Source organism: Alligator sinensis, unplaced genomic scaffold (genome assembly GCF_000455745.1).
Source record: "Alligator sinensis unplaced genomic scaffold, ASM45574v1 scaffold131_1, whole genome shotgun sequence".
Lineage (NCBI taxonomy): Eukaryota > Metazoa > Chordata > Crocodylia > Alligatoridae > Alligator > Alligator sinensis.
In genome coordinates this window covers 7,112,285-7,133,725 of record NW_005841830.1, presented here as the reverse complement: position 1 = coordinate 7,133,725, position 21,441 = coordinate 7,112,285, and the positions used below count along the sequence as shown (strand labels likewise).

General features: G+C 45.6%; 1 protein-coding gene across 1 annotated transcript in view; it reads left to right on the top strand.

Annotated features, from left to right (window-relative positions):
- Window positions 1–21,441, top strand: part of CAMKMT (calmodulin-lysine N-methyltransferase) — a 373,030-nt gene that overhangs the window by 344,702 nt on the left and 6,887 nt on the right. Inside the window, exon 10 of the mRNA XM_014519498.2 lies at window positions 19,288–19,419. Coding sequence (XP_014374984.1) covers window positions 19,288–19,419 — 132 coding nt within the window. The remainder of the gene's footprint in view (window positions 1–19,287; window positions 19,420–21,441) is intronic.

Here is a 21,441-nt window from a genome sequence, read left to right as displayed (position 1 = left end):
GCTACCTTAAATTAAAAACTAAACTGTGGTTTTCAGCATAGACATACCCTCAGTATCTGCTTCTTGTGTGGATGCAAAAGTAAAGCTATGTATGTGTCTATTCCCTGCCTCTCCAAGCTTCTCTCCTGGTACAGGTTCTGGTCTCAACATAACATGTAAGCTGTGTTATGTCTCCAGTTTCCAATCTCTAATGAGGGTAATGCTTCAGCTCCAGAGAGGTGCTGTGAGTTTAACTCATTCTGGCTCTGTTTCAACATTTAATTGGGAACTTGGGTTTATACATTGGCGTAATTCTTCATTTGTTTAAGAAAGGACTTAAGCCCATGCTCAAATTCAGTTGAAGTCAGTAGAACAAAAGTACATACTAGGTGTGTCTGCATGAGACATTAACTGCCCAGTAGTGCATCACAGCATGGACATTGTTAATATGCTACTGCACAATATTATTCGGCTACCGCGCAGTAGCATCACTAAAAAGGTGTTTGCTGGTGCTCCTGCACAGTAACTCCAGTTACTGGGCAATTATTTAGTACTTGATTATACAAGTACTAAATTAAATGTGCAATAACCATTGTACATTAATGAACACATAGATGCACCCAGAATCTAGGAACAGATTTCAGAACGTGCTTAAAGTTAAAAATCCAGTTTGGCTTCTTGGATACTTCCAATGTAGACTTCAGCATGCTTAAAATTAAGGCTTCTCCAGAAGGTGATTCAGAGAAACAGGGTTAGGTGCTTAGGCTCCTTATGCACTCAGTGGAGAGAATTAGGTGCCTCTAAAGAGTGTTTGAAAGAGCCCAAACACTAAACAGTAAGGCACCTACAGCTAGGCCATAGGAAACTTCTAGTGCGAAGGTGTGTATGAAGTCCTACTCCTCTCTGGAGTTAGGTACTTGAATCAAGTTTCCACATTAGACCTCTCCATTCATGTGAGATCTCGACTGTGAATGTTTCTACTGAGAATAGATACTTAGTTGAGGTGGGAGCAGCGGTGGTGCAATATGAAAATTGCTAACAGAAAATACGGGTATTAAGGCTGTGCAAAGCTTCGATCCCTGATTCAATTCGGCAAAGATTCAACACGATTTGGTGGCCAAATCTCCAAATCCAGATTGAATCAGAGGACCCTTTAATCTTTCCAAATTGAATCAGAACCCTCCAAATCAATTTGGAGAGATTCAGAAAGATTTGGTGATTCGAACATAGACACAGCTTTAAATGTTTTTTCTACATACCTCTAGATACCAGGCAGCTCATGATTGCTGCAATGCTGGGGCGCATGGAGTGTCCCACAGAGGCACGGGAGGCTCCCCAGTGCGCTTGGCAGCAGACCCAGAAGTGGACCAGAAGCACTTCTGGTCCACTTCTGCGTTCATCACCAAGCATGTAGGGCCCCCCCACCCCTCCCCCCACGCTCCTGTGGGACGCTCCATGCACTCCACCATCGCAGCATTCATAAGCCATGCTCGTACCTTGAGGTATGTAGAAAAAACATTTAAATCTGCATCTATGGTAGATTTGACTGAATTAAATCAGGGACAGTGATCCAAATCAAGAAATCAAATCACTGTCCCCAATTTGGGCTGAATCCAAATCGAATAGGGCCAGCTTCGCACACCCTTAATAGGTATCCCAGCTAAGGTGATTGAAGGGGGAAATAAGAACAAAGCATAACTTACCTTTAAAAAAATCCCTGTTCTTCCTCTCTGAAACCCTCTAAAACTTCTTGGTTCATTAAAGATTCCATCATTTTTTGACAGCATGGATGCTAAAAATCTTCTTGTATTATAATGTGTCAGAATTATGCATTTCTGGATAACTTTAATATTATCAAGAAATGTTAACAGATTCCATTGGATGGGAGGAGGAGAATGTTTAAGAAACATATTTCTGATTTGGAGCTGTTATAAATTAACATGAAATACTTTGTTTAGCTAAATCTCACACCAGTCTCTTCAATCCAGATCCAACTCTGTTGGGAATTGAGAACTTCATTGAAGAGGCATAGATGAGGCATGAGTACTTACAATAATTACAAAATCATTATTTCCTGTCCATTGGAATTACATTCTAAGAAGGACATTCTGTAGCAAATTGCAGTGGAAAGGAAACCAGAAAGAGGTCTTTAAAGGATTTTAGAACAACAAATTGTGTTCCAGATAGCAAAACTACATTTTCCATAATCAGCTTCTCATTGATAGGATGTTTCAGAAAGGGCTGTGTGACATCAATTCCTTAGCAACCTTGATGTCAGGTGCTGAAGATGCAGGATGCCATTTAAACTGTCATTACTCTTATTAAATACTAGCTTTAAAACTGCAACCTAGAGGTAACCTGTGCAAGTTCTGATTTAGAGGGCTCTGATGCAGGTAGGCTACATCAAGAAAAGCTAGAGTTATTATTTCAGGCATCATCTATAGTTGCATATTGAAATGGAAAGAACCTGGTTATCAGTGCATTGCTGCAGAATTTCTAAGAATTCAGGAACCATTTAAAATTCATTTTACTTCACTTCAGAACCTAACTGTAACTTACTGCACAATTTCAGAAACCCCAAATGTATCTAAAAACATTGTGAATGTAAATGAATTAACTCTAGTCATAATCCTTATTTTCACTAAGGACATTTTGCATCACTTTGGTAGTATAAAGTAGACATAAATTACATTTACACTCACTTTAACATCCTTTCACACTGTCAGAGCCATGTAAAGTGGCCTTAATGTGAATAAGAATTAGGCCTATATTTTTTAGGTCAGCAAATTGTATTTGGACAGCTAGATTTTATTCTCATATTAATAAACTACTTCATTTTATTGAAATGTAATTTAAGCAGGTTTTTGCTTCACATTGAAATGCATTTTTAATTCTAATAGCATTTTCATTGCTATTAGAATGATCATTTCTTTGTTTGCACATTTCCTTAATAAACACTGTAGTGCTTTTGGCTCAGATCCTGCAAAGGTCTCTCCAGTATCCATGTGGAGTCCTACTGAAGTCAATGGGATGTTATGACAACCTAAAGCTTTGCCTGAACAAATCAGACACAATTTAATAATAGCAAATGATGAATACAATAGTAATTTATTTCCAATGACAGTCATGTTGAAAATCATACTTCTGTCTTTTTTAACTACTCGTGTTACCATAGGGCTTCAGATTGCAACAGAGAAATAAGGGGAAAGAAAGGTATTTTCTTTTCTTTTTCAGTTTTTTTATTTCATGCATTTTGGCCCTAATTCAGGAAAGGATTGAAGCGCATGCTTTAAATACCCTTCTTAAGGGAATGCCTTCTTGACTTGGAGTCTTTGTATAAACCAATTTAATCTCCACTGGATAGCAGTTGGATACAGACTAGAGCTTCAGTTTATATTGTTTTTCTTTCTTTTTCACAAAGCAACAAAAAAATGAAAAACCTTTTTAAAATGAAAAATTAGCAGGATAATTGAGGTCAGGCATTTTATTTGAAACAACTTTTAACCCTATATTTTTAATTGCCTACATTTACTGGTATACCTGATGATTTTCCCTTTAACAGATCAATGAGCAAAGTTTTTATTGCTCTGACAAAGCAGTTAATCACAGTACCTACTGTATTTACCCAAATCCAAGACAACTTTGAATTTAAGATGACCCCTCAATAATTACAGGCAGTCCTTGACTTACGACTTTGAGTTACGACAAATGGCATTTACAACATTTGTAAACTTACACCCTGTTTCAAGGTTTCCATGCGGGTTTTGCCTTTACAATGGTCAACACAGCTGCATCCAGCTGGTAAGTCTGTTGTTGTTGGGGGGAGAAAGGAGGGAAGGCGTGTTGGGGGGGCAGATCAATGCCACTGCAGTGAGGGAGGGATTGGGCCTGGGGCAAGCGCTGCCCAGGGAGAGGGTGGGGCAACTTGTGCCACTGCGTACCTCTGGTCTAGGAGCTGCTTGTGCGGTGGCTTGTCTGGCAGCTTTTGCCACTGCCCCTGCTGCTGGTCTGGGAGGGCATAGTGGGGGGCGTGGGGTTGCCCCAGGATTTGCGCGGGGTGGACAGGGCCAGGGCTGCGCCAGGCTGCACTTCAGGAGCAAGTCTCTGGGATCAGGGCATGAGACTGAGCTGCTGTGCTACCTCTAGACAAGTGGCACAGTGGCAGGAGCCAGCCTGACCTCCCCGCACCTTCTGGACAAGCAGCAACTTCGCCTTGTCAGGGCATGGGGGGGCCATGTGCCTCCAGATTGGAGCGAGACAGGCGTGAGTTTTTGGGTAGCATGCACCCTACCCCATGCCCTGCCACCCCTCACCCAGCCGGGGTGAAGCAGCTGCTCATCCAGGAGTTGTGGGGAGGCCAGGCTGCTGCACACCGCTGGTTTGGAGGCAGCACAGTGGCTCAGTCTCGCACCAGCCCCGCACTAGCTGTGTGACCTAGTGGGGGGGGGCCTAGACCCCACTCCCAGCGCCTTCCACCTGGAGCGCAGGCCCCGCCCTGCACAGATGCTGGGGCACACGCCCCTACCCATGCTCTCTCGGACTGGCAGCAGGAGCAGCAGCAAGAGCTGCTGGACAAGCTGCCACAGAAGCATCTGCCAGACCGGTGGCACACAGTGACACAAGCTGCCCCACTCCTTTCCTGGGCATTGCTTCCCTACCCCGGGTCCCAGCACCAACCCCAATCCCTCTCTCACTGAGGGGACATTGATCTGCCCCCCTCCTCCCCCCCATGCCCCTTCCCTCCCCTCTCCACCCACCACAACAGATTTGCCAGCTGGATGCAGCTATGTCAACCATCATAAAGGAACCAATCCCCCATTTATAACATTGTCCCTGTGGGAAAACTGGTTCCAAGTTATGTTTTGACTTAAGACACAGTTTTCAGGAACCAGTTGTGTTGTAGGTCTGAGGACTGCCTATAGATCCTATATCTGGAAAATGTATAAATTTGTTATAATTTTCTCTGTATAGAATCTAATGTTTGGAAGGTCATCTTAAATTTATCCTCCCCGCTGCTACAGTGGGGAAAGCAGTGGCAGGGGGGCAGGAGGCATTGTGGTAGGTAGTGCGGAAGTCAAGTGGCCTGCCCCGTCCTTCCTACCCCCCTGCCACTGCTTATCCTCTTTCTTTCTGCCTCCTAATCATGCCTGTGTATCTCATGCCTGGCCCCTCCACAGTGTCTGACATCTGCCCCTATTCTCCCCTAGCATCTTCCCCAATGCCGCTTACCCCCCTACTGCCTGCTTACCTGCAGTGTGTTTGCCCCACCCCTTTCCCCGATCACTTGCACCCCTTCCCACCTGCCCCCACCCCTTGCCACTCCTCCCACCTGCCACCCCTGTATCTGTGACCCCTGGTGCTGCTTCCACCTGGTCCTCCCACTTTTCTCCACCTTGTTGCTTGCCCTGCATGCCATCTCCCCCTAACCTCCACTGCTTACTTTCCTGTTGCAGCTCTGACTCCAGCTGGGGCTCTGCTCCATTCCAAGGCATGGAGCACAGAACACATGCTGCCTCCAGCCCTTGCCTGGCCACACAGTGGTTATTGCAGCTGGGGATGGAGCTGCCAGCACTGATGCCAATGTGTGGTCAGGAGATGTCAGAGACAGCATGTTCTCCATGTTCCCTTCCCTTGGGCTGGAGCAGGGCCCCAACTGGACCTGGAGATGTGATAGAAAGGCAAGCAGCAGCAGCAGCGGGGTGGTGGCAGGAAGCAAAGGCTGCAGGGGGCAGGTGGCTGTGGCTTGAACTGTGACCCCAGGCTCAGGGTCAAAGTTGAAATCAGAGCCGCAGCCACTGTACACTCACCCCTCAGGTTGTAGTCAAATTTAAGATGGGCTTTTTTAATCCAATGTTGAGTGGGGGCAAATCCTTATCTTAGAATCAACTAAATACTTTTCTTGGGGGACTTATTTTAGATATAAGCCTATTTAATAACTATTTTAGCATTTCTCAGTTTAGGGCCAGCTCCTCAGCTGGTTTAAATTGGTGTAGCATCTTTGAAATCAGTTGATCCATCTGACTTGCATCTTATGATGATTTAGCTTCCACAGTGAATGTACTGCAGCTTGGATAAAATATCATTCCCATTTTGAAAGTTTGATGCAAGATAGAAGTTTTCAACCTTATTTGGACCACCTTTTACGAGTGCTGTTATTTAACAGTTTTTATACTATTCTACTGCTGTATCTACTTGATACAGCATTTGTTGAAATCTTGCTTGCAAAATTTGGAGAGATTTAATTTAATTTGAAAGAGATTAATCTACAGATATTGTGAAAAGAAATGTCTGTGTAGACTATAGTCTAATTTTAAAATTGTACTGATATCATTGTGCAAGTATTGCTCTTTAATAAATTGCTGGTTAAGGGTACAGTTAAGGGTACAGTATCTCAGTGTCTGGTTCATTGTGGAGATAAGGTTTTCCACCTTGTGCCAAAAAGCACAACTTGGAGCTTTGGTTGTATGTAGGGTGGAAGACATTCAGTTGAAGCCACCCATCATCCCCAATGAAAGACTGTTTCTATGCAAGATATTAAAGAGTGCTATGTCATGCTAGGCTGTGAGGGAGATTATGTTACATTACTCTGACTGTGAATTTTTTTGTGTTTAATATTTTACATTATAATCTGGGTACACATTTAGTCCCTAAATTGACAAGAAGAATTCCTCTGATGCCCAGTGGAATTGTACTTACTTACATCTTAAATTTCACAGTTGAATCATATATATTAGAACTTTTTAGCTCCACCAGCTCATTTCTTTGCCAATTTAAAAATTTCCAGTGCACTGTCAGACCTAATTTTAAGTTTCTCTAGATATGGGACAGTCACTCTTAAACACAGTTTAAGGTCATTAGTTTTCTAGACCTCTTTGTAAAGAAATTTCTTGATACCTAGTCTAATTTGCTTTTTTCTTACTTGTATCCCTTTATTCCTACTTATAATTTAAGGTTTAATACTAATAATTTGCATCTTTCAAATAGAAGTCAGTGGTGATCATGTTCCATCTTAGGCCACATACTTATGTTCTGTTTCTTTTCAAAGAATCACTGTTCTCTTGGGAGAAACCACAAGTGTATAGACTTCTCTGTTTCTTCTCATGGAGTGGAATGGCAGTTCTGGGAGAAAAATAACCTGACTCCAGCCAGGTAGAAATTGCTCCAGGGAAAATGAACATCTGTATACTTTCCCATGTCTTAACTCCTCCCAGGGACCAGGAGAAGTGGAGGCATGGGGAAAGGCTCCCATGCTTTTCAGAGACCAGGGTCACCTTAGTCTAAATAAGGCATGGGTGGAAGTTGCTGCTGCCCCTCCTGGACACCAGTGGCATTTTTACATATATTTCTGGGTGCAGCACTGGGCATTTAATTAGTAAGCTGTGCTAATTAAAAGCACCCATGCATCATGTATCAGCATAGCCGCACATTCCTGCGCTGAAAAAATTGCAGCGGGGTGCTTTGAACTAAAGCTCCTTGGATGTGTTTTATTTCAAAGCACCCCACCACCATTTTGTCAGTGTGGAGACACTGGGTCCCCAGAGTGAGAGAAGTAGGCAGGGATCTTTGCCCTGATGCTCTATTAGAGAAACTTATCTTTTCTCCAGACCAGGGTCACCCTGGTTTCAGGAAGGTGCAAGGAGCAAGGGAAGAGGTGGGGCTGTTGCAGGCAAAATATCTGTACTGCTCCCTCTCCCAGAATCATTTCTAATGTAGAAATTTTCCATTGCTGGAAAAATAAGGGCAACATTGAACCCCTACTGAATCAAATGGGGCAGCTGACAACCAACACCCAGGAAAAAGCTAATCTCATAGTTTCATAATTTCATAGTTGGTAGGGTCAGAAGGGACCTAAGCAGATCATCAAGTCCGACTCCCTGCCATGGCAGGAAAGAATGCTGGGGTCAAATGACCCCGGCTAGGTGTCTATCTAGCCTCCTTTTGAAGACCCCCAGGGTAGGAGCGAGCACCACTTCCCTTGGAAGTTGGTTTCAGATCCTAGCTGCCCTGACTGTGAAGTAGTGCCTCCTGATGTCTAGCCTGAACCTACTCTCAGTCAACTTATGGCCGCTATTCCTTGTTACTCCTGGTAGTGCTCTGGGGAACAGGGACTCTCCCATTCCCTCCTGGTCCCCCCCCCGGTAAGTTTATAGATGGCCACTAGATCCCCTCTCAGCCTTCTCTTGTGAAGGCTGAACAGGTTCAGCTCCCGTAGCCTCTCCTCGTAGGGTCTGCCCTGCTGCCCCCTGACCATCTTCTCAATGATTAGTTTGCGTCGGTTTTCCACCAGCCCAAGGGGGTCACCCTGCCTGACAGGACACAGGACTGTGAGGATACAGGTGACCATATGCCTACATTTAATGAAGGCCTTGTGGGGGAACACCTTGAGAGGCTGGACAGCCATAAGTCAGCAGGCCTTGATGGAATGTACCCAAGAGTGCTAAAAGAGTTGGCTGACATCATAGCTTGCCCATTGGCATGGATATTTGAGAACTTGTGGCACTCAGAAGAGGTTTCTGAAGACTGGAAGAGGGCCAATGTGGTGCTTATCTTCAAGAAAGGGAGAGCCAGGAAACTACAGGCCAATCAGTTTGACCTCAATCCCTGGTAAGATCTTGAAAAAAATGATCAAAAAGTCCCTCAACAACAGGCTGACAGAAGGCACCATTCTGAGAGACAGCCAACACAACTTTGTTTTGGGTAGGACTTGCCTGACCAACTTCATCTCCTTCTATGACCAGGTGATGTGTCACCTGGATGGGAGGGAGAGGTTGATGTCATTTACTTGGATTTCAAAAAAGCCTTTGACTTGGTCTCCCATGGTGTCCTCATGGCAATACTGGGGAACTGCGCCTTAGCAACCTTCCAGTCCAATGGCTTGGGAACTAGCTCTGTGGTCTGACACAGAGAACGATTGCTGACGGAACCAAATCTGCCTGGCATATGGTGACCAGTGGCATCCCTCAGGGTTCAGTACTTGGACCAGTACTTTTTAATGTATTCATTAATGATCTGGATTTGGGTGCCACAAATTAACTGGTTAAGTTCACGGATGGCACCAAACTATGGGGAAGCACAGTTACACTAGAGGATAGGTTGGGGATCTAGGCTGACCTGGATAGGCTCGCAAGGTGGGCAGATATAAACCCTGATGACCTTCAACATAGAGAAATACAAGGTGCTCCACCTCAGAATGAAAAACCCACGTCATATTTATAGTCACAGCAGTCCTTAACTCACTAGCACTACATCTGAAAGAGACTTGGGGGTCATGATTGACCACAAGATGAATCTGAGTCACCAATGCGATGCTACAGCTAGCAAAGCAAATAAAACTCTGGCTTGAATGTACTGATGTATCTCAAACAAGACCCAAGATGTCATTCTTCCACTTTATTTGGCTTTGGTGGGGCCACAGCTGGAGTACTGCATCCAACTCTGGGCTCCACACTTTAAAAAGGACAGAGAAATTCGAGAGAGTCCAGAGGAGAGCCACACACATGATAAGAGGTCAAGAGAGTTGGTCATATGAGGAGAGGCTGAGTGGCACGGAACTCTTCAGCTTGGAAAAGCATAGGCTCAGGCGGGATTTGGTGCCAGGCTATAAGTATATCAGGGGTGTACATCAGGACCTGGGAGAACAGCTATTCACCAGGGCTCCCCTAGGGAAAACAAGGTGCAACGATCACAAACTGCTAGAAGACTGTTTTAGACTGGACATAAGAAAGAACTTCTTTACCATCCAAGTCTCCGGAGTCTGGAATAGACTCCCCCCAGAAGTGGTACAAGCACCTACTCTGGATGCATTCAAGTTGCGTTTGAATAATTATCTTGCTGGGGTCCTCTGACCCCAGCTGATGTCCTGCCCTTGGGCAGGGGGCTGGACCAAATGATCTTGCAAGGTCCCTTCCAGCCCTAATGTCTATGAAATCTACGAATGCATGTATGTGGCTGTGGTGGAAACTTACTGGAGTCCGGGGAGAGGCGGCGGGACACCGTGCCAGCAGCGGAGCACAGTGAAAGTGAAACTGTAGCAGCTCCAGCCAGGAGCTGCCGCAGATGAAGATCAAAGAAAAAACCCATGGCGGAGCCAGGAATGGCTCCTGCGTCTGCCTGGGCTTGCTTTATAAAAGCGTGCCATGGTCGATTGGCTGGGCAGGCGCCTGGCGCCCAGAGGAAAGGTCCAGCTGAAAGGAAGCCGGGGGACTGGAAGCAGTGTCCCCAGCTGGCCCAGAGGGCCCAGAGCAGGCAAATCTGCCAGTGGAGGAGGCTTGGTGGCTTCTTTGGAAGGGAAGCACCAAGGGAATGCGGGGCCAGCAAGGGCCCGAGGAGTCATTAATGGAGCCAGAGTGGATTGAGGGCGGCAACTGCAGCGACTGAGACACTGGTGAAGACGACGAGGATGGGACCCTGGCCCAGGAAACGGGTGACAGGTACCAAATTCGGGGAGCAATCGACGTGTCAAGGGGGGCTGGAGGCTCTGACTAAACTGAGAGTGAAAGAGGGGCCGCATGAAGCATTCGATACAAGTACCATCACTAGCTGATGACCGGAGCCCCTAAGAAACTGAGCTGAAAGTGGGGGCCCGAGTACCGGCCCTGGTGAATAACATCACGGTTGGTGTTAGGCAGGGTATAGGGGAGGTGGAGCCCCAAGAAGAAACAACCGTGAGGAGGGCCAGGGGAAGTGCCAGGGGAGGCAGGACCAGACATCACCCTCGCTATAAAAACCGACTTATCATCAAAAACGTGGCAGACGAGACCCCTGAGGAACTGACCCGAGGTCACTCCCAATAGCCTGGCCGTGTAGCCCAAGAAACCACAGTGAGGTTCGTGAAGAATCCAAATGCGCGATGCTCGGGGGAGAGGCACAGGGGGCTACAGTGGCCTAAGTTATCATTTAGCTAAGCTATCAATCCCTATAGCCCTTCTCTCCCAAACTCTCTATTCTGAACTCAGGTTTCTGATGACATGGGTCCCACAACTGAATGCAATATGAAAGCTAGCTAGTAATTTAGAAAAAAATGAAAGGATGGCTCAGTGTTTAAGGCACCAGCCTGGAACTTGGGAAACCTGAATATAAGTCCTTGTGTGACACAGACATCCTGTGGAAATTCAGGAAGTTGCTTAACCGGTTCAATTTTCCATGTGTAAAATCGGGATAACAGTGTATCCCTACCTGTCTGATGTGTTGTGAGGATAAATATTTTGACTGGGAGGAGCTTAGATACTGTTGTGATAGGGATTGTGCATGTACACATATATAATATAGGATAGCTCTGTTTTATCTCTGTAGGGGTCTTAGAGGTACTGCTCTTGTTCCACTTGTTCACTCATCCCTTATCTCAAGATATGTCTGCAATGTGCTCTAGTGGTATGACTGGGTGCTCCCCCAGGACAACCTCATTGCCTCTTTCTTGGGTCTCATGCATGGTGCGTGGGAGTGAGTAGGCTCAACAGCTGCATCCTCAAGGCCACTGCAGGGGGAGTACAGAAATACCCTTAGATAGCTTGATAGCGACTTTATGTCCCTGTTGCAAGATTTGTTGTCTTTGTCTATGTATGTGTATACAGCGCCACGTTGTGTGACGTGTATCACGTAGTTAGTGGTTTTAGTAGCCAGCAAACTAAATGTCTCAGCTCTAGGCTTGGAATCTTCCCACTTATTGATTTATTCTGTGCTCCAAACCCCTTTTCTTCTGCATTAACTTACATTTTTTGCAGGCTGATTTTCATTTTGTTATATCTTCCTCGTTTTCCTAACTTAACTCTATCTCTATGTATTACCATATTTACTCAAATATAGGATGACCGTGATTGTAAAATGACCCCCTGTGACAAGAACACCTTCCAGGCCCAGTACTAGTATGGCTCCACCCTTGTCTTTGGGCAGACTGCCCACCTTGTTCATCTGCCACGCCTTGTTGATAAATGATTGTGATGTAAAATAGGTGGGAGGCTGCCCTTTGTGCACCCAAATGACCATGCTCCTACCACCCTGACACATATGTCCTATTCCTCGCTGATGTCACACTGTGTGATGATACTCTAGCTCAAGGCCATGCCAAACTGGGCTCACAGTTGGATATTTATCATACTGCCCCCTTCGGGGCCGCACACACACCACTCCCCTCTCACCAGGGCCTCTTGCACTCTACGGACTCTCACCTGGTCTCTTGCATCCTGCCTTTCCACGCCATACTCTGCCCTACTCAAGCAGATCCTCAGGCTTTTCTCTCCACCCCTCAGTCAGCCCTGGCATGGTCTTTTGGGCCTCTCCTGTGACCCTCACGCAAACAGGACTAAGCAATTACTCAACTATGGGCCTACTTCTCCCCTGGCCCTTTACTGGACCACTACACCCCTCTCTCAAGCCACAACTATGCCCCTTACACTAGGGCCTGGGATCTTCCACTCCCTTGGGACTCAGCTGCTCCTCCCTGAGCTTAACTGGCCCCACAACTCCTCCCTGCCATTCTCGGGGCCTGGGGTCTTACATCCCATTGGGCTCAGGTGCTCCTCTTTGAACGTGCCTGTCACACCTCCACGGTCCAACACCCCAAGGGACTCAGGCACTTCTCCTAAACTTACTTGCCCCCGTGATTCTCCTAGTAACCCACCTGAAGGTGGGGGCAGGGGTTAAGGCACCCCGACCCACCTTACACCATGGAGGTTCTTGGTCCTGGTATTTGCATGGCTCTGCCCCACTACAGGCAGTCTCACCAGGCCTCCCTGTCCCAGCAGGGTGCAGTTTTAAGTCATGCCCAGGACCAATGAGGCCTCTTCCTTCCCCATAGCCTCACCCTTACCTCCAAGGTATTCCTGGAACAGGAGCTCTGTTGGGCTATGTTACTCCCCAGACAGCTGAACACAAACTGCTCTGATCTTATAGCAGAGCTCTCCAAAATGGCCACTCTTATTAGCCACCAGACAGTTCCCTGCTCCAGCCCTTAAAGTGACAGACACCCAAGGGGGTGTTCTGTCCCCCCCCTCCCCCCCACACAAATTAGATTCTTTATCTGGAAAACGTATAAATTTAATATATTTGTTCAGGTATAAAATTTAATTATTGAAGGTTTGTCTTGAATTTGTCAACCTTCCACTGCTACAGCAGGGAAAATAAATCTGGAGGGTCAGGTAGTCCCTTTGCTTCCCCAGTTTCTTCCTCCTACAGTCCCTTCCCTCCCTTCTTATTATCAGACCCTGCTCTCCCTGAGCACATGGAAATAAAGAGCAACTTTGAAAAAAATGACTTTGAAATAAATAAAACTGTAGTAATTTGCATGTAGTACCCATAGACTTAGTTCGTCCAGAATGGATGTTTTGTACCATTTTTTGAAAATGCTTCAAGTTTTAGTGCAGGTACTCCATAAACACACTTTTAAGTAGAACTTTGGCACCTACTTATATATAGTACAAACTATACATGATATTAATCCAAAGCAAAAAGGCTCATGATTTTTCATATAGTCCATTGGGCTGGGCTTCAGTAAAGTCAGCAGCATTTCAAGTCATGTGTCACAGGATACCCAAAAATGTTTTTAAATTGCCCTGGTTTAAGGGCAGTCTGCCCTGATCTCTCCTGTCATGCCTTGATGATAATAGATATATATTGCAGGAGGCTACCCTGATCTTACTATAATGACCACCTGACTTGTGGTCGTGGCTTTATGGGCCAATCATATGGCTCCACACCTTCCCTATACCATGTCCCATGCCTCACAGATGGCATCTTTACAGATGTTCTATTAATTGCTGATGTAGCCCCCTTACTGGACCTTCTGACCCCTCAGGCTCCCTCAATTCCACTCCAGGTCTTCAGACCCCTCAGTCTCTCTCTCAGCCCCCACTCAGGCTAGCAGATCCCTCAGTCTCTCCTTTGGCCCCTCTCCACCCCCTGCCCTCCGAGACCCTTTCGTCTCGTCCAACCACACCCTGGGCTACTGGGCCCCTCAGTCTCTCTCTTGTCCCTTCTCTAAGCTGCCAGCCCGTTCTGGTCCTTCATCCTGGACCTATTCAGTTCTCCACTTTCCCCAGATGCTCTCCAGGCCCTTAGAATGGGCCTCACTGTTCAGGCCCTTGAACTTGTCTGGTCCTGCACTCCATTCCCAGCCCCTCATTGGACTGCTGGGCACCTCTGGTCTCGCTATACTTGCTGGGCCTCACTGTGTGGCTCAGGCCCCTTGGACCTGTCTAGCCCACTGGGCCTCTGGACCCATGCGATCCTGGTCTTGCCTGGCCCCTCACTGGGCCTCTGGACCCACACCGTCTTGGTCTTCCCTGGCCCGTTGGACCCCTATGTTCCATGTGGTCTTCTTTGCCATGTGGTTTTCTATCAAGGTGTTCGTCACTAGCTTTCCGCCTCCACAGGGTAACCCACAAGGCAGTGGGAGCTAAGGCTTTCTGGTGCTCCATCCTTGCCTTCCCCTGGAGTGGCCCAGGCATGGCATTTCATGGAGGCTTCCCTGCCATAGACAGGCCCATCACAGCAACCAGCTCCAGTAGAGTGCAGTTATAGGTCTTACACAGGATCGGTCGTCAGGCCTACTTGATCTTGCATGTCCCTCTCTGGGCTCTGCCTAGATCTCCTGAATCCCTCTTAAGCTGCTAACTACCAAGACCCCTGTCCTTGCTCCGTCTCCACTCTGATTCCTCTATCACTGACCCCCAACTCAGTTTCAGACCCCTATCCTTGAACCCTTCTCCTCAGACAGCCCAGCACCAGGCATCGTTATCCTAGGCTGCCCACTGCTTGACCCCTTTCTCTCAGTTGTGGCCCCCTCACAGGGATCTTTGGCCTTTCTTAGGCCCTGGCTCTGCCTCCAGGCCAGTCAAGACTCCAGGCTTCTGGTTCTCAGAGGCTCTCACAGTGGGCTATTTCACCCTTTGGCTCTTCTTGGGCCCTGACCCCAGCTTGAATTAGTCGAGGTCCCCAGAGTCAGTCTCCAAGCAGTGAACCTTCTCCTCTCTGTGGGTCTGCCCCTTGGGCCCCTCCATAGATCATTCCCCCTCTCTCTGAGCCCATCTGGAACTCCCAATAGATCTTTCTGGCCACAGCCCCCTTTACTTTTCTGGGCATATCTGAGTCCCTCAGTAGGCCCCTGTGCTCTGTTACACTCACTGGGTTCACCCAGACCCTTCCCTAGGTCTCTCACATATACGACCCTTCTCTCAGGGTTCACCTAGCTCCTCAGCAGGCCCACTAATTCTCAGCCCCTCTTCCAAGGCTTGCCTGGCTCCTCACTAGGCCCTTTTGCACTCTGAGCTCCCTCACCAAGCCCCAGGCACCTCAGCTCCCTTCTCAGGGCTCTGGACTCCACACTGGGTCCCCAGGAGCTGCCTCCATCCCCTTAGTTCCTACCCAAACCTCCAGATGTCATTCTCTTTGCTGGCATTCAGGAGCTGCAACCTTCCTATTGGGTGATGTTCCTCCACCAGCCCTGCTCTCAGGCTCTGGGCTTATACCCAGCCCTCCTTCCATCAGATCTCCCTGTTAGTCTGGTGACTCCCTTGATCAGGCCTAGCCTCACCTGCTGACCCCTGGGTCAGCTGACTCTCTAATTAGGCCTGATCCCAACCGCCAGTGGCTCAGCAGACTGCCTGACTTCTTAAAGTGGCAGGCACACCAAGTGCCCTGCCACACCATGATGACCCCACCACTCAGCACTGCTCAGCATGTGTGTATACTCTAGTGTAACAGAGTGCCTGGGGTTCTCTGTTCCTTTAAGGCAGAAGCATATTATTAAGGGAGCACTGCAGGATAGGCAGGGTGTAGCATCTGCAGGTCACCATAGCAACAGGGCAATTAGGCCAATTGGCAGGCACCTCCAGGCAGCCTAGGCAGTCTGCCGACCAGAAAGGGGTAGGGTCCTGAGAGGATATAAGCTGCAGGCTTGGTCTAGCAAGCTAGTCTCTCCCTGGCTGCCACAGGGTGAAGAGCTCCTGGCAGCAGGGCTCCTGAAGGCACTTCAGTGCTGCATTTGGATCCCCGGTGAGGCTAGGGGAGCTCACTAAGATATAGCCCAGGGCTAGGAGGCTATGCTAGCTGAGAGGTGAGGGCAGGTTTTCCCTCTTAAAGGTGCACAGGGTTGCTTCCCTCCTTATGTTATGTTGTAGCCCGGGGGCTTATGTTTACATTATATTTACACCGGGGTTTGGGTTGGGACTGTGAGGATGGTATATGGAGATCCCATTGGTGCCCATGGGGCATGCAGTAGCCTTGACCACTGTCAGGAGCAGGCTCAAGGCTCGAGCAACTGTTGAGCCCGGGATGGGCAGAGTGAGACCACAGAACCAGACAGGGGCTTGGCACCCAAGAGGGGTGTGACCAGATGGGTCAGGGGTCCAACAGGAGAATAACATTACAATAACACCCATGAGGCTTGGGGCATGGTGTAGAGGGGATTGGAGCCACACAATTAGCTCCTATGGCTTTAGGTGCCCTGCAGCAGCACAGCTGTAGAGAGGCCCAGCAAGGGGTCTGAGACTAGTAGAGGCCAGTAGGGTGCCAGGGCACCCCAGTAGGGGTCCAGTGGGTCTGGGGCCCATGCAAAGGCCCATGGGCAGCTTCCCTATTATTATTACATCAAGGTGTGGCAGGAGAGAAGGAAAGGCGCCCTAGGGGTTGAGAGGGGCACAGTCCCAGAGCCACCAGGGGGCGTCGTGGATGCCCCTGGGACTGCAACAGGGCCCTCTCATGACTGGAACTGGGTGTTCTTGTCATGAGTCCTGGGATCCTCCAAAAATGTATATGAAGATGGTAGATAGGGAACCCTGGTCTGGCTTCACCTCATGGAGGGTGTGGTAACACTAATCATATATGATAGGCTAAGAGAGGAGCTGACAGGGATTTTGGGTGAACTGTGTGGGATCTGTTTAGTGATGTTATCCATACATTTAAGGCTGGTGAAGAAACAGAAATGATTGGAAATGAGAAAGGCACAACTCACCTATGGGAGTCAAAAGGAAATAAAAATATATGAAATGCTCACCGTGACTTTAAAAACAGTTGGTGTTGAGGGGGACTGTGCTCAGTGAGTACTGCTATATATCTTATTCAGATGGGTTACACTGTTGTTTTGTATATTGACCTTGGCTTTGGCATTTAATATGTGGTTTTTGTAAGTAAATGTATGGTCTAGTGTTATCCCTAAGCAGACCGGGTGTTTTTGATGAAACCCCAGGTGACATGCAGGTAGTAATCTGACATCTTATTCAGTGCCCTCTCCAGGATCTTCTCTGTGTCCTCAAAATTCGTTTGCTGTATGGTAATGCAGAGTTTGTCAGTATAGATGAAATGCTGACATCCGGAAGGAAGTGGCTCATGACTAATGTAGATGTTGAATAAAAGTGAGGCAAGCACACTGCTGTGTGGTAAGCCATTCTGCTAGGGGCGCCATCTTCCTTTGTGGCCATTTAGTTCCATGTAGAAGTGCATGTTCTACAAGAGGTTACAGATGCTTTGGCTTACATTTAAGTCATCACTCATAAGGTACAGTTTGTGGATCATGATATGGTGTTAGGCAGTATCATATGCATCAGATAAGCCAACAAACACTGCACCAGTGATCAACTTTTGTTGGAAACTGTCTTCGATATGCTGCATGAGGTTTAATAGTTGGCCTGCACAGGATTGACCTAGTCTAAAACCTTCTTGGTCTCTTGTAAGTTGGGAATCTACCAAGGGTGAAATTTATAGCAGGATAAGTTGTTTGTAGAGTTTGTAGGTGATGCTGAAGAGGGAGAACAATATATAATGTTTTGGTGATGAAACGCCTTTCCCTGGTTTGGGCAGAGCTATGACTCTTGCCTTTTCCATACTGATGGTACTTGTTTACTCATTATGTATGCATTGAATAGGTCAAGGAGCCATTGTCTTGTAAGGGGTCCTAGGTGTAGTATCATATCAGTGAGTACATTGTTTACTCCTGCTGCCTTCCCATGTTTCACTGATTTGACTAGTTTGTTCTGAGACACAAAGTTAAAAAAAATGTGTTAGGATCCGGTCAGCTTTTTTGGCACCAAGGGAGGGTGTCAGAGCTTGCTCTGGCCTATCCAAGGGCTGATCTGGTATTGCAGTACCTCCAGGCCATGCATGCACGCGCACACACACACACACACACACACACAGTTCCCATCAGCATGTTTGCCCAATATGGGCTATGTGTTGTGTAATCATGTTCAGTGTTGGTTTTATTTAATCAACTTCATAGTTGTTTTTTATTACTGAGCCCATGCTGCTTTTAACAGCAATCTGAAAGTAGACAATATATTTAATGCAGTTTACTTCTTTGCGAATGCAAGACATGTGGGTGGGGGGAATTATATCTATTTGAGTAGATATAGTACTTGTCTCCTCTGAAATTTAGCACCTCACAATTTAGCATCCTCTGTGAACTTCATTAGCATGCACTTTTACCTCTTGTGAATTAACACTGAATCTTGTGGCACCCAACCAAATAGCTCCCCTCAACTTGATACATTGTTGTTAAATGTTACCATTTGTTTACAATCATTCAGCCAATTTTCATTCCATGTGACCAAACACATAGTCAGCCAATTTGAATTAATTTTGCAAGCAAGATTTCAAGAGTTGTTATATCAAGTGCTATAGTCTCTGGACTAAAATTTACCATGGAATAAGTAGTACTAAAATCCATCAAGTCAAAAAAGTAAAGTCATTTTTGTTGTTTTAAATGCTGAACAAAGGAAACAAATCTAGTCAGTGGACCATAATTTAATGCCTTGTCATGAAAAACAGCCTGATCACCTTGAAAAATCCAAAATTACTGTGCTTGTGCAGCATCTGAAATGAAATTTGCAAAATCTCAGGTCAAATTTGATTGTGCTGCCCGGGTGGTATACAATATATATTTTATACCAAGATTGGATCTAATTCTCCTCTTCCTTCCACTGGTTTTACACTGTTAGATTCAAAAGAAGCCTGCCTAATTTTCACTGGTGCAAGAGAGGAAAATCACCCCCATGACCCTGTGATATATCAGACTGGTGGGTTTTGCATTGTATGCACATAATCATATTTTTTCAGAATTTTATTTCAGTAATATGCAGTGACAATGGTATGAAAAGAATCAAACTTACTGCAGTTGTAAATTGATGACCTTCCGTTCTGCTTTCCTTTAATCAGAGAGATCCTTCATATTACAAACAGTTTTATTACACAATCTCAATATTTTTCCAAGAGAACAATTAACTTTTCCTGCATGAGTATGTTAAAAGCTTAGTCAGGTATATGTTATATCTGGTTCTTTCCAGTTCTAAAAATGTGTAAATTCTCTTTTTAATGTTCTAGGGAAAAGCAATGGTATTTGCTCCACTCAGAGGGAATACTTTAAACCAGTTTTGCAATCTAGCTGAAAAAGCTGGTTTCTCTATCCAAAGACATGAAAATTATGATGAACACATTTCGAACTTCCACTGCAAGGTTAGTTTTCTGTTTGTGTTAGATAACACTTTAATCCTCATTGCATTTTGAAGAGATCATGGTCCTTTTGGCAGGTAACCTAAATGTCTGATTAAAGTACTCCTTAGGTGTGCTGTTCCTGAGCAGCTATTTTGTATCTGATTATTTTGTGTGGTAAAACCATCCTTTATCTTTGCATGTCTAGAAGAGTTTTACAGAAGCATCTCCTGTTTAACCTTTCTATAGAACTAATCTTTTCATTCATAAGAGACTAATTTGTAAGACTTTTTTTTCTTAGTCACCTATAAATATATGGCAAACTAACATTCACAATTTAATAAAAAGCTTACAACTTTTAACTAGGTTAAATTCTGAAATGTACTGAAATAAATAGGAGGTGAATGTCTAATTGTATCATATCGTACCTTAAATCCTTATCTTTGGTTGCTTTATGGCTGGGTCAGTTGGCAGCTTCAAACTGCTAAATCTCATACAGAATTTCACAGTTGTGGGGTTGTGTGTCAGATCGAGGTGCTACAAGATTTAGGTCAAAAGTGCTTATCTGAGCATGATTTCTAAGCTTGCTTACATAAAGTAACTGTTATCAGTCTCCTTTTTTATTATTTATAGGTGTAAAATATTACAGGAGACAGAGGAAGGTGTTTTACACAAAACTTTTTAGGAATCTTTTTATTTTCCAATACACATGCATAAATTTTTAGCAAAAGTTATATTTGCAATGTTTAGATCACTATTTCTTCCTATTAATCCAGAGGTGTGGGCCCATATGATCTTAGGCATGACCTTTGACTTCTCGCAATTTTACGTATATTGTGCAGGTAGAACACTGGCTCAGAATTTAATTTTGATTTCTTCATGGGAAAACAGTCAAAGATAACTGTACCTCACAGTGCATTATAGTACAGGAATCAGACTACTTTAGAAAAAAAGCATATAATCTAAATTAAAAATGAATTTAAGTTATGCATATTTTGTTTGCTTGTGTAATTTTGCAGTTAATATAATGCTCTGGTCTAGCCACATATGCATCAAGTGGATATGATCCTTCCCTCACTTAACTTTTTTATCGACATAACTCCACTGACTTCCAGAGAATAACTCCTTGTCAGCACACACAAAGTTAGAACCAGGCCCAGAGTTACTTTTCTTACTCATCCATTCAAGATGTTATTTTATTCATCACCTGTTTCGTGATAGGAATCAATTTTCTTCCTATGATCCCAAATCAATTATCCATCTGTAATGTACTAGAGAAAGTTGTTATCCTTACCTAGTGGTGGGTCCAAAATGATACAAATGTCTCTCTCTGTCTCTCTAGGTAATGCTAAACTGTGTAGCACAGGCATACCTGAACAAGCTAACTCAGGTATCATTAACAGTCTTGCTCCAGCAGCACAGGACTCAGCAAGGGCTGCAGATTCTGGCCAAGATGTTGGATATTCAGACACCCTGAGCTGAGCTTCATACTACTGTGGCTAGACTGTTGGCAGTATCTGAGCTAGCTAGTTTAAAGCTACCTCGGGTGTGTCTCCATTACACAGCTGTCACAGCAGTGGCTACAGTGTAGACATTCCCTCACTTTCTTGTTTTACGCTTCTGGCTTGAGGATAATTCTCAAAACATTTCACTGTGTGGCTGTATTGTGCCTCATGCCACAGGGTCAACATAAGATAGCCTTTATTTGGGCAATTTTTTATATTAGGAACATTATACCCACATGTGAAAACCTTAGACAATAAGAAAGCTAAGGGTCCAAAAATTTTCTATTTTGAATGCTTTTTCTTGTACTGTTTGCTAATCTGTTGCATTTTATGGGATATTACCTCTACATTTGCCACTAATATAAAAATCTTGACCTTTCTATCACCACAAATCTGAGCACCAAAAACTTCTCTGCAAAAGGAGTTTGTCTGGAGAATTACCTGAATATTAAGGGATGGAATTTGTTTTCCCTCCTCCCACATACAAAAAACCACCCTAAATTTAAGGAAGTGTGTGGAGTAGCTAAGCAGCCTGGTCCTG